Below are 14,392 nucleotides of genomic sequence, written 5' to 3'. Positions count from 1 at the left end.
AGCTAGGCAGGGAAGGAGACCTTCTGTCCATCCTTCCCTCCAAGTGATTTTATTAAATGTCTTGGTCCCATGTTTTGAATAGAGTAGCTGATGGTAACGCACTGGAGCTGGGGTCTGATCACCACCCTGCCGTTACTAGATGGACAGGTCTGAATGGAGATTTTCCTAGGGCCTACTTCACAAGGATGTATTAGGACTACATGAGCTAATACGTCAAAATGCTTTGGTGTGGGTCTGGTACATAATGTATATTGCATGTGTTTAGCCATTACTATTTTATTTACATAGTATTAGGGAAAGTATGTGGATTATGTCATCCACACAGAAGAACAATTAGGTTCTTGCATGATTTTGAGTTAGGATGAGATGGGTCAAAAAAACTATTTCTGATCATTTTATTTGCTTCTGTTACCCTGTTTTATTTTTAGGGCATTGCTCCCAAACTAGAGTTTTCTACAAGGACGGCCATCAGAGAATGCATGTTTCCATATGGAAAAAGACTTCTTGTAAGTATAATAAAAAAGCAGTGATATAAATAACAGAATTTTCTCCACAAATTTCAAGATTTTTAGCATGAACTCAGGTTTATCAAGCTGAGGTGCTAATGAACAAATAGAAACCTGGAAAGCTTTTGCCAGGCTTTGATTTCTGTTCAAATCCTCTACTCAGCTTATCACATTTCAGTGAGTGTGCTGGTGTGTAATACTGGTTGTGGATTAGCTGGTTGAGTACAGTAGAGGGACTCAGATGATAAAAATCACATTATTGGCTGTTTTTGTTTCCTGTTCTGTGACTTTTATTGATATTATGAACCATAGTGTGTTTTTTGTCTATTTTGTTGAAACTAACACTCAGAGTTGTATTTGTGGTCCATCTTTGTTAAGCAAAGCTATCCATTCACTCTACTTTCATTTTATTCTCTTCTTCAACCCTAATTCCCCATCATGCTGATTTTTCTTTTAATATATGTATATGTATATTTTACAAATTATTATATATATATATTATATATATATATATATAATTTTTGTAGCCATTTGAAATTCTTTGTAGAACAAGATGGAGAAGGAATAAAGATACATTGTAAAGCTTCTTTAAATACTTTAGGACAAGATAGCATAGAATTAATAAGGGAAACAAATGATTGTCCCAGATCTCACCTGTGGTCCTAGACAAATACCTGAAAATATGGACTGTGTGTTAAAGAGTGCAGAATGAGAAAGGCCGCTAGTCTGTGCAAGTCTGTTAGTTCTTTTGGTGTAAGAATTCAAAAGAGAGACTAGTAAATAATTTTAAGGGTGACATTTGATGCTTTTAAATTTGTGCTTATTTAATGTCTGTTCTCTCCAATTTGTTAGTGAAACAACGTCACCTTCACATGTCACTTATTTCCAGCGTACCTGTGAGATGCTTGCCTTTATTATTTGAGTTATTGGAATATTGCTAAATGGGAATAAAAGCTGAGGAGGATAAGCTGGGGTAACTCAGTTATAACGACAGTAACTTTTCGGTCTATTTTGTCTCTTCCATTCTACCATTTTAATGTTTCCTTAGCATAGATCCCCAAACTTTTAACTCTTCTTTCTTTTCTTTTCTCTTTTTAGGGGGAGGGGACGAGGGATGGGACTCACGACCTCACGCTTGCGAGGCTGGCACTTATGCCACTGAGCTAAATCCCTGGGCCCCAACTGTTATCTTTTTAAATTAACAATTTTTGTTTTTCTCTTATAACAAAAGTACCATATTATTTTTAGAAAATACAAGTAAGCAACAAAAGACAAGATAAAGGGATTGCTTGGCATTTTTACCATTTAAAGATGAGCAGGACTAATTTTTGTACACATTAATATCCTGTTAACGCAAACACACCTTTTGGAATCATATTACTACAAATCGTTATGTACCTCTAATATGTCATGAACATTTTCCATGTCCTTAAGTATTATTAATTTTTTTTAAATTTTAAAGTAAAAAAAAGGGAAATGATGATATAAAATTTCAAAGCAAGATAATGGGAGAGTAACAATTGTTAACACATATTATCTTCAAAGTAGTTGCTCAGATTGCAAACTAAAGAGCCTGAAAAGTGGATCAAAAAATAGAAACACAAATCCTTCTTTTCAATGAACTATCATATATATATATATATAAATATATATATTTATATATATGATAGAGAACTATATATATATGGTTTTCTCTTCTTCTTTTTCTCCTATTCCAGTTTTCTTTCCATTTTTTTGGGTACCACGTATGGAACTATACCTTCAGTGGCCTGTGCTACTGAACTATATCCCCAGCTTTCTCTTTCCTTTTGAACAGTTTCTTCCCATTTTACAATATCTGTTGTACATTTTGGATCTTATTTACTTGTTCAGTTTCTTATACTAGGGAGACAATATGATATTTACACATGAAAGTCTGATTTATTTCACTTATAAGTGTGGTCTAAAGTTATATCTATTTATCTATAAAAGTGTCAAGTTTATCCTTCTTTATGGCTGAATAGTACTCCATTGTATAAAATTACTACATCTTTTTTATCCATTTTTTGGTTGATGGATATTTGGGTTGTTTCTAAGATTTAGCTATTACAAATTGTGCTGTTATAAACATGGGTGCACATATGTCTCTGTGGGATGATGTTTTCAGTTCTTCTGGGAAAATACCCAGAAGGAGAATAGCTGGATTGAGTGGGACCTCCAATCCCACGTTTTTAAAGAACCTCCAGACTCATCTCCACAGTGGTTGCACCAGTCTACATTCCCACCAACAGTGGAGATGGGTTCCTTTTACCCCACCCCTCCTCCAGCATTTGTCATTGGTTGATTTCTTGATGATTGCCATTCCTTGTGGAGTGAGATAGAATCTCAGTATTGTTTCAATTTGTGTTTCTCAGATGATCAGTGGTGTTGAGCACTTTTTCCTATATTTATTTGCTGTTTGTATTTCTTCATCTGTGAAGTGTGCCTTCGTCTTAGATGGCCATCTTTGGATTGGGTCTTTGAGTTGGGGACCCTGTTATTTTTTTTTTCCTCAATTGTTTATATGTTCTAGATAAAAGTCTTTTATTTAAGGGACAGTTGCTAAAATTTTTTCTACACTGTGGATTGTCTTCACTCTGTTGGTGATTTCTTTTGTTGTGCAAAAATTTTTTAATAAGATGAGATCCCAGTTGTTGATTCTTTGAAGTATTTCCCATGCAGTTTGGATTTTGTTCATGAATCTCTGCCTATATTTATGTCTTCAGGATTTCTACCTACTTTCTTTTCCATTAGATTTAGTGTTTCTGTTTTAATGTTTAGATCTTTGATCCAGTGGGACTTCAGTGCATGGTGATAGGCATGGGGCTAGTTTTAGTCTTCAGCATGTGGAGAGTCAGCTTTTCCAGCACTGCTTGTTAAAGAGGCTGTCTTTCTTCCAGGGGACATGTTTGGCCCCTTTGTCAAAGTAAGTTTGCTGAATGTGTTTGTAGTTGTATCTGCATCTTCTAATCTGTTCCAGCGATCCTCAGGTCTGTTTTGTTTGTTTGTTTTGTTTCTGTGAATACAATGCTGATTTTGTCACAGTAGCTTTGTAGTGTAGCTTCAGGTCAGGGATTGTGATGCCTCTTCCCCTACCCTTTGTTGCCCAGGGTTGCCTTTGTGATTCTAGGTCTCTTCTGGTTCCAAGTGAATTTTAGGAATGTTTTCTTTAGATCTACGAGGTATGTTAATGACATTTTGATTGGAATTGCATTAAATCTGTATAACAACTTTGGAAGTATGGCCATTTTCAGTGTGCTGATTCTTTCTATCCCATGAGCAAGGAATTTCCATTTTCTGATATCCTCTTCAATCTCCTTTTTCAGAGTACTGTAATATTTGATATATAGATCTTTTACTTTCTTTTTTAGATTGATTCTAAGTATTTCATTATTTTTGGATACTATTGTGAAAGGTGTTGCTTCCCTAATTTCTCTCTGTGAGTTTGTTGTTTGTGTATAAGAATGCTATTGACTTTTGAACATCAATTTTGTGTTCAGCCATGCTACTGAATTTGGTTATTAAATCTGTAAGTCTTTTGGTGGAAGTTTGGGGTCTTCTCTTTAAAGTATGATGTCATCTGCATAATAATGATAATTTAACTGCTTCCTTTCCTAATCTTATTCCTTTTATTTCTCTCTCTTGTCCAATTGCTCTGGCTAATACTGTCTTGTTTCTGATTTTAAATTGAAAGTTTTCAGTTTTTGTCCATTTAGTATGATGTTGGCTGTTGATTTGTCATGCATGGCTTTTATTAGATTGAGATAATCTACTCCAATTTTCTGTAGGTTTTTTTTAAAATCATGATTGAACACTGAACTTTGTCAAAACATTTTTCTCGGTCTATTGAGATGATCATGTGATTTTTCCCTCTGGCTCTGTTGATGTGGTGTATTACATTTATTGACTTGCACATGTGGAACCATCTCTGCATTCCTGTGATGAATCTCACTTGATCATGGAGTATAATATTATTGATGATTTGCTGTGTTCTATTTGCTAATACCTTATTGAGGAGTTTTGCATCTCTATTTATTAGGGAGATTGCATGTCCCTAAATATTCTTAAACCACAAGGTTTTTTGTGGATTTATAGTACTGTATTATATGGAAAAGCCATGGTTTGTTAGGTCAGTCATTTTCTGTTTGTTGGGCATGCAACTGATATGCTAGGGTTCAGTCAGGAAATCAAGCAATACCTGTTGATATAACAGAAAAATTTTATGTGTGTAAAAAAATGCTAAAGGGATTTTGGAAAACTGAAAGGTAAAGTGGGACCATAGCAGAGAGGGAAGGAGAAGGGGACAGGGAGAGAGGGAGGAAGGGAAGGGAAAAGAGAAGGAGAAGGAAGAAGAAAGCAGGAGAGGAGGAAAGGAACGTGGAAGAAGAATAAGAAGAATCAGCAGCAGCAGAAGAGGGAGGTGTGGGGAGAGGAGAGGAGAGGAGAGAGGAGGAAGAGAGAGGAAGCAGGAAAGAAGAAAGAGGAGGAAGGGAGGAGGAGGAGAAGAAAAACCTTTAAGGAGCAGCTTCTTGCTCGAGGGCTGGGGAACAGAAGAAAGAGCTTGGGTCACCGAGAGTGTAGAGGTTGAAGAGACCCCACAGAAATGGCACCCAGGCCCGAGGGAGGGGCTCTTTCTTGGTGCTTCTTCAGGAATTTAGAGGAACTTGGTAAACCGGGACTCTGGCTTCCAAGGAGAGCGCTGCTCACTGCTGGTGGCACAGCAGCTTGGAGGACGGTTTTCCTGTGGGGTTGGACCCGTGTTTCTCATTAGTGTCCTGTGGGCAGCAGGAGCCAGCGTGTCCCTGGCGCAGTGACTTCGAGGGAGCAGCAAGGCTGGTTCTGGCATCACGGCGGGGGCCTTTCAGCTGGAACCGGGTATTCCTGCCTCGGGGAAGAGCGGTTGCTGGGTTGATGCCAACACGATGCAGAGGCAGAAGTAGCCAGTCCTGTCCTCGCCAGCCTCAGTTTCCTTCTTAGTGCTAACAGAGTGAGTGGGAAAGTGAAAAGGGAGTCTGCAGAGTCCTTCCCTTAATATTGTCATAGAGCTGAGGTGGGTTTGCAGCTGAGCATCAACTGCTTACTCAACCAAACAGATGGTTTCTAATTGTTAAAATTGCCATAAGCATTTCTGTTGTTTTATGCATACCCACAGTTATTTACTATAGTAAATTCTTTGAATAGTGTGGACTCTTTGTTAGTACCTGTGCATTCATTGTGTGTGTGATACTTTCTAACTTTTCCCTAACACAAATAAACCTGTTATTATTGAAATATAATATACTATTAAGTTATAAGCACTCGTGGCATTAAGTTGAGCTGCATTAAAGACTGAGTAGAGAAATGCCTTCCTTAAATTCATGTTATGGAAACCACAGATGGTTGATCTGTCTTAGTTTTCAAAAGTTCAATTATATATTGCTATATTTCTGATTGTTTTTAAATTTAAAAATATCCTTTTTCTTTTGATTTCAGGAAGAAACATACAAATCACGAAGGCCTTTTTCAGCATCATACCGACCAGCATTCTCTGTAAATAATAGAAAGATGAAGCTGAAGGATGTTAATCCTGACAAACCACCCAAAGGCACGCAATCTCAAGCACCCTCTCCACGTTGCACCAGACATTTCTCCTTGGACCAGCCAGCTGAATCGAACCTTGGAAATAACTTCAAATACCCTGCAGAAAGGAGGCCTCCATTTGTGGTTAGACATGTGAGTCTCAGATATTTTTCAGAGTACTTTGGAATGTTGGACCACAAAAACAAATGAGTAATATTAAATAGAGAATTCAAATTGAATAATAACTGTTATTGAACTATGTTCACATGTTAGGGAGTAAACTCCTATAAAGGTATTTCATACAGAGAACATGTTCAGTAAATGTCAACTGTCCTCATTTTTTGTTTATGAAAATTATTAAAGGTGTGTGATGACCACATATGATAGCTTACCATTATTCAGAAGAATTGGGGAATTTCCAGGAGTTGAAGATGTTTACAAAGACTGAAACTTCACCAGTTAAAAGAAAATTGCTCCAGTTTTCGTAGTGAGATTAGTGGTCAGTGGCCATACTTTGAAGAGCAGGAAACATATCTTTGCAGGAAGGAGCATGATATGCCAAACTAAAGCCCTTAAGTAGCGCTATCTTAGATTTAGCTCACAGGAGGTAGTGGACAAATTTAATTACTCTGGATCGCTCCATCTCTTTAAAATTGTTTTTACTACTATACTGCATAAGTAATGGAAAATATAGAAAAGTTGAAGAAAATAAATTCATCAGCATAATAGAATATTTAATTTAACTTTATGCATTTTCTTCACCTTTTTTGGGGTATTCATAGGCTTTTTTTCTCACAAAGTTATAACTAACATATATATTATATATTATATATTATATATTATATATTACATATTTAGTTTCTTGATATAGTCCAGTTGATATTACTTAAGAATATTTTCTATATTATTTTATACACTTTATGAACACCATTCCGTTGTTCTAGTTAGCAACTCGCTCTGCAGAATATTAACTGTGGGTAGCGTGCTGTTGGTATTTTGACTTAAAGTCAACAGTGGTTATGTTTGTGTGTTTAAACAGGCTATGAGGTGTAATGAGTCTCAAAGTCAAGGTGCTGCTGAGGTGACTGCGTATAGAGACTGGATTAGATCTGGACCTGGTGGCAGGAGGATCACAAATTGGAGCCCAACCTGGGCATTGTGGGTGGGGAGATGGCTCAGTATGAAGACCTCGTTCAGTCTCCCCTAACTGGAAAAATTAAAAAAAGTTGATTTGTAGATAGAACAGAGCTTTTTGATTAGAAGCTATCAAATAACTATCTTCAGATACTATTGATACATTGATATACAAATATAGAACTTTGTGGCCTAAGTAAAGATATCTGGCAAAAGTGTAGCTACCAATCATTAAATGTGGTTCCATAAAAATATTATTGACTTGAGTTTATTGGATGGTCTGATTTATTTCATTCTGTGTAAATTTTTGTAAAATAGTCCATTGCCATTATGGACTAAATATGATTAGATGTCTTAAAGATTAGATGCCTTAAAATATGATTAGATGTCTTAAAGAATGAAAACTTACTTGGTATTTGTTTTATTTACCAAATCCTTATAGTTTTTGCCATGTCCCAAACTCTTTTTTTTTTTTTTTTTTTTTGTCTTTTTATTGGTACTGGGAATTGAACTCATGACTGCCTGCTTGCAAGGCAGGCGCTTATGCCACTGAGCTAAATCCCCAGCCCCCCAAACTCTTTTATTAGTGATTTTATGTATTAATTCTTTTATTTAACCAGATTTCCTGATGATACATAGTGTTTCCCAAAGTAGAAGCATTAAAATTTAAGTGATCTGATGTTGTAAAGACTTGTAAACTTGTAAGTTCAAATCAGCATATTTCTTGAAGCCAGATTATGGACGCAGTCTGGAAGGGGTCATGAAAAGCTATGGTGTCATCCAGGACAATCACTTACTGTCACTGATCATATTGTTTAGAAATATGACACCCTGTCCTGTTTTTAAAAAAAATTTTTTTTTATTTTAAAGAGATTAAAACAAAAGAGGACATAATAAAGCATATCAGAACAGAACAATGTAAGCAACACAGTATTTTTCACCACAAGACAACCCGTAATTAACAGTAACTACTATAATGTCTCTTTCTTTGAAATAGTTGGCATAACTTCGTATACAATAGTATCAAACATAACAAAACAGTATAAAACCATTCAAGAGAATGAAAGTATTACAGGGCATTCAGAACCAAATAACAGAGAATGAACAATGGCTACTATATTACATTATCTTCCATAGAAAATTTGTTTATACTATCACACATAATAAACTCCAATAAGATACAAAATGATAAAACCAATGGAAACAGAAGAACAAAAGCATGTAGGACTTCAGAGTAAGATGATATTAAATCAGCACTGGCTATTATAATGTCTTATTTTCTTCAAAATAGCTGTTTATACCATCACAGATAATAAAATCAAATAAACCAGGATAAAACCATTCCAATTAATGAATGTAAACATTATAAGGCTTCAAAGCAATACAATGGGGAATCATGTTTATCACATACTTTTATGTATTCTTACCATTTCTTACACTAGGGAAACTATTCGGTATTTACACATGTGAGTTTGATTTATTTCACTCATGGGTATGGTCTCAAGCTGCGTCCATTTATTGATAAATATCTCAATGTGATCATTCTTTATAGCTGAGTAGTACTCCATTGTATAAAAATACCACAAATTTTTTATCCATTCCTTAGTTGATGGACACTTAGGTTGTTCCCAAGATCTGGCTATTACAAATTGTGCTGCTATAAACATGGGTGCACATATATCACTGTGATATGATGTTTTCAGTCCTTCTGAAATATGCCTAGAAGTGGAATAGCTGGAACAAATGAGACTGCCAATCCCAGCTTTTTGAGAAATCTCCAGACTGACCTCCACAGTGGTTGCACCAGTCTACACTCCCACCAACAGTGCAGGAGAGTTCCTTTTTCCCCACAGCCTCTCCAGCATTTGTTGTTGGTAGTTTCCTTGATCCTGGCCATTCTTTCAGGAGTGAGATGGAATCTCAGTGTGATTTTAATTTACGTTTCTCTAATGAGTAATGATGATGAACATTTTATCATGTATTTATTTGCCATTTGTATTTCTTCATCTGAGAAATGTGTATTCATCTCAGATGCCCATTTTTGGATTGGGTCTTTGAATTTCGGGGGCCTGATTTTTTTTTAATTCTTTATATGTTTTAGACAGAAATCCTTTGTCTGAGGGACAGTTCACTAACATTTTTTCCCAGTTTGTGGGTTTTCGTTTCACTATGCTGGAGACTCCTTTTGACATGGAGAAACTTTTTAATAAGACGTGATCCCAGTTATTGATTCTGGGGAGTAGTTCCCGTGTGGTTTGAGTCCTGTTCATGGATTCTCTACCTACTCCTATGTCTTCAAGATTTTTACCTAATTTGTCTTCAAACAGATTTAGTGTTTCTGTTTTAATATTCAGATCTTTGATCCATTTAGATTTTAGTTTAGTACATGATGATAGGCATGGGGCTAGTTTTAGTTTTCAGCATATGGAGAGCCAGTTTTTCCAATACCATTTATTAAAGAGACTGTCGTTCTTCCAGTGAACATGTTTGGCCCTTTTATCAAAGATAAGGTGATTGAGTGTGTTTGTAGTTGTGGTTGTATCTTCTAATCTATTCCATTGATCTTCAGATCTGTTTTTATTCCAGTACCCTGCTGATTTTATTACAGTAGCTTTGTAGTATAACTTCAAGTCAGGGATTGTGATGCCTCCTGCCTTGCTTAGCCTTTGCCATTCTAGGTCTCTTCTGGTTCCAAATGAATTTTAAGAGTGATTTATCTAGATCTATGAGGTATGTTGATGGTATTTTCATTGGAATTGCATTAATCTGTATAACAGTTTTGGAAGAATGGCCATTTTCACAATATTTATTCTTCCTATCCATGAACAAAGGATGTCTTTCCATTTTCTGAGGTTGACTTCAATTTATTTTTTCAGTGTATTATAATTTTCCCTGTATAGATCTTTTACTTCTTTTGTGAGATTAATTCCTAAGAATTTCATTTTTTTGGATGATAATGTGAATGGTGTAGCTTCACTTATTTCTTTCTCTATGATTTTGTTGTTAGTGTATAGGAATGCTATTGATTTTTGAGTATTGATTTTATATCCAGCTACACTGCTGAATTTATTTATTATATATAGGAGTCTTTCAGTGGAGTTTTGGGAGTCTTGTATGTAGAGTATCATGTCATCTGCAAATAATGATAATTTAACTTCCTCTTTTCCTATCTTTACCCCTTTTATTTCTCTCTCTTGTCTAATTTCTCTGGCTAGTATTTCTAGTACTATATTAAATAGGAGTGGTGATAAGGGACATGCTTGTCTTGTGCCTGATTTTAAGGTAAAGGCCTTCAGTTTTTGGCCATTTAATATGATGCTGGCTGTTGGTTTGTCATAGATGGCCTTTATCATATTGAGGAAAGAACATCTATTCTAATTTTCTGTAAGGTTCTTATCACGAATGAGTGTTGGACCTTATCAAAAGCTTTTTCTGCATCTATGGAAATGATCATGTGATTCTTACTCTTGGTTTTATTGATATGGTGGATTAAATTTATTGATTTATATATGCTGAACCATCTCTGCATGTCTGGGAGGAATCCCACTTGGTTGTGGTGTATAATCTTGTTGATGATTTTCTGCATCCTGTTTGCCAATATTTTATTGATGATTTTTGCATCTGTGTTCATTAGGGAGATTGGCCTGTAGTTCTCTTTTTTTAGTTGGGTCTTTCTCAGGTTTTGGTACTAGAGTAATATATGCTTCCAGGAATGATTTAGAAAGAATTTCTTCCCTTTTGATTTCATTGAAAAGTTTGAAGAGTGTCGACATTAAGTCTTCTTTGTATTTCTTGTAGAATTATGCAGTGAATCCGTCTGGGCCTGGGCTCTTCTTTGTAGGTAAGGACTTAATTACATTTTCAATTTCATTAATAGAAATTGGGTTATTCAGCAGTTTTACATCTTCTTGACCCAGCTTTGGTACTTCATATGTTTCTAGGGATCTGTCCATTTCTTCTGTGTTATCGAACCTATGAGAGTAGAAGTTTTTGAAATAGGTGTTGATGATCTTCTGTATTTCCAAAGTCTGTAGTGATTTTGCCTTTTTTGTTCCTTATTGCATGAATTTGAGCTTTTTCTTTCCTTTTTAAAAAATAAGGTTGGCTGTAGGCTTATCAATTTTATTTATTCTTTCAAAGAACCAACTCTTTGATTCACTGATTCTTTGGATGGTTTTCTTAGTCTCTATTGCATTAATTTCTGCTCTGATTTTAATAATTTCCTCCCTTCTTTTGGCTTTGGGCTTGACTTGCTCTTTTTTTTCTAGATATTTGAGGTGTAGCATCAGGTTGTTTATTTGTATTCATTCTGTTTTCCTGATGTGGGAACTCAGTGCAATAAATTTTCCTCTGAGGACTGCTTTCATTGCATCCCACAGATTCCAGTAAGTTGTATTTGTATTTTCATTTGCTTGTAGGTATTGTTTAATGTCTTTAATTTCTCCTGTGACACACTGATTGCTCAAGAGTGTATTATTCAATTTGAATGTGTTTGTGGGGTTTTTTTGCAGTTTCTTATATCATTAATTTTTAGTTTCATTGCTCTATGATCTTTTTTTTTTAATCCCCAGCCCCCAATATTCTTCAGCTTTCTTTCTTTCTTTTTTTTTTTTTTTATCGGTACCAGGGATCAAACTCACGACTGCCTGTTTGCAAGACAGGCAATTATGCCACTGAGCTAAATCCCCAGCCCCTGCTCTATGATCTTTTAACATGCATGAAATAATTGTAATTCTTTTGCATTTATTTAAATATGTTCTGTGAGCTAGCATATGGTCTATTTTAGAGAATGTCCCATGTACTACTGAGAAGAATGTGTATTTTGATGTTCTTGGATAGAACAATCTGTATATGTCTATCAAGTCCATTTGTTCACAGGTGTGACTCAGTTCTGTTATTTCTTTGCAATTTTCTGTCTGCTTGATCTGTTCCTTTGTGTCAATGGTGTGTTAAGGTCTCCTGTTATAATTGTGTTATTTCTTATTTGATTTTTCATTTCTATTAATACTTGCTTTGCATAACTGGGTGCTCTGGAAATTGGTGCGTTTATATTTAAGATTGTTATCTCTTCCTCTTGAAGTTTTCCCCTAACCAGTGTGTAGTGACCTTCTTTATCTCTTCTGATCATTCTTGGTTTGAAGTTCACATTGTCTGCAAACAGAATAGCTACTCCCACTTTTTTTTTAAGTTCCTGTTGCATGAAGTATGGTTTTCCATCCTTTGACTTTCAATCTGTGAATTTCCTTTTGGGTTAGATGGGTTTCTTGTAGACAGCATATGGTTGGATGTTGTTTCTTGATCCATTCTGGCCAGTCTTTTTCTTTTAATTGGTGAACTGAGACCATTTACATTAATGGTTATAACTGTTATATATTGGTTTATTTTTGACATGTCATCTTTCTGCTGTTGCATCTTTATCTTTCCATTCTGTTTAATTGTCTGCCTTGCTTAGTGGTTTTTTTCCTATGTGTATCTAAACTGTTTTTCAGTGTTCTTTGCAGGGTTGGCTTGGTGATCATGAAGTTCTTTAGCTGTTCTTTGTCATGGAATAATCTTATTTCTCCATTGATTTTGAAGTACAGTTTTGCATGGTACATCAGTCCTAGGTTGGAAATCATTTTCCTTTAGGATATGAAATACTTCAGTCCATGCTCTTCTTGAATTCATCGTTTGTATTGAGAAGTCTTCTGTGATTCTGACTGATTTTCCTTTATAGGTGATCTGTCTTTTCTCTCCAACAGCTTTTAATATTCTGATCTTCTGGGATGGTGATTATTATATATCTGGGTGTAGTTTTATTTTGTTTATGGCTATTTTGGGGTTCTATATGCTTCACTAATCTGTATATCAGTTTCTATTCTCATGTTTGGGAAATTTTCAGCTATTACTTCTGTATATAGCCTCTTGATATCATTCTTTTTCACTTATTGCTATCAATCATGTTGTTTTTCTTTGCATCATCTTGCAGCTGTTGAATTGTTATTTCTTGATTCCTTGTTATTTTTAAACGATCTTTCCTTTCTTGTACACTAGCTGCAATCTTGTCTTTGAGATCCGAAATTCTATCTTCATTTTCAGTGTGGCAGTTTTGACAACTTTCAATGGAATTTTTGGTTTCCTGTATATCTCTTTGAATCTGCTTCATATATTCTGTTTGTTTCTTATATTGTTCATCCAGGGATTCCATCTTTTTTTTTGTTCCTTTAATTTTTTAACTGTGTCTTCTTTAGATGAGTTCAGCATCTCTTTCATTACTTTTATCATTTCTTCTTTTACCTGAGATTATTTCTAGTTTGAATTCCTTTAAAGCTTCCCGGAGTTGCTTCTTTATTTCAGTTGCTATTATTTCAGATGTATGGCATATATTTTCTTCTATATACATGGCCCCTAGGCTTTCTTGGGATGAGCTGGAGTTTTGAGATTACGTTTTGGTCTTTCATTTTGTCATTTTCCTATGTTTCTGTGTTTCAAGTGTTGTTCTAAGGCTTCACCTGGGCGGGTTGGAAATTGTCTCCTATGCCCTTGGCTCCTAGGACTGAATAGAGGTTGCTGAGCGTGGTCTAGTCAGGCCCACAGGCCCTCCCCTGCCACTTCCAGTGTTCCAGGAAGCTGGGCAGGCACCTAGCCACTGTGGATGATGGCCTAAAGCTCTCCCCGGGCAAGGACCAATGGGCTAGAACTCACTTCATGTGCTCTCAACTCCCCTGAATGAAGAAGGTCACTGGATGTAATCTGGTCAGGCCATAGAACCTTCCAAGCCTAGTCTAGTGTGGCTGGAAGCTGGGCAGGTCCTTGACCACTGGGAGTGATGATCTTAAACTCTGCCAAGGCTTGGGTTGATGTGTAAGAACTCACCACCACTAGCAGCCCAGTTCCCTCCTTCCCTGTCCTGTTTTTGAAAATTGTGAAATAGAGCTTTGCTTGCTCTCTGTGCTTTTTTTTTTTTACTAGTATTAGAATATAATGTGCATCCAACTGTAGTTTATTTTTCTTTTTTTTGTACTGGGAATTGAATTCAGGACCTAGTCTAATAATGCCACAGTGAAGACAAGGATAAATGGCTTCTCCATTTGGGTGTAAGATGTGACATACTTGGAACCTATGATTTAGGTTATTTCTCAGTCTTCTCTTTTCTGATCTGAACAGTGGTGGGAGGAGGAGAAAGCATGGTGGGT

General features: G+C 35.9%; 1 protein-coding gene across 7 annotated transcripts in view; it reads left to right on the top strand.

Moving 5' to 3' along the window:
• Positions 1-14,392, top strand: part of Spata6l (spermatogenesis associated 6 like) — a 75,219-nt gene that overhangs the window by 43,141 nt on the left and 17,686 nt on the right. For all 7 annotated transcript variants that reach the window (XM_013155108.3, XM_013155109.3, XM_063250613.1 and 4 more), the window contains 2 exons: positions 429-506; positions 5,997-6,236. In XM_013155108.3, the coding sequence (XP_013010562.1) occupies positions 429-506; positions 5,997-6,236 (318 nt within the window). The remainder of the gene's footprint in view (positions 1-428; positions 507-5,996; positions 6,237-14,392) is intronic.

Source organism: Cavia porcellus, unplaced genomic scaffold (assembly GCF_034190915.1).
Source record: "Cavia porcellus strain 051 isolate PalLab524CR breed Dunkin Hartley unplaced genomic scaffold, mCavPor4.1 scaffold_1, whole genome shotgun sequence".
NCBI classification, from domain to species: domain Eukaryota; kingdom Metazoa; phylum Chordata; class Mammalia; order Rodentia; family Caviidae; genus Cavia; species Cavia porcellus.
This window is presented reverse-complemented; position numbering and strand designations above follow the sequence as displayed.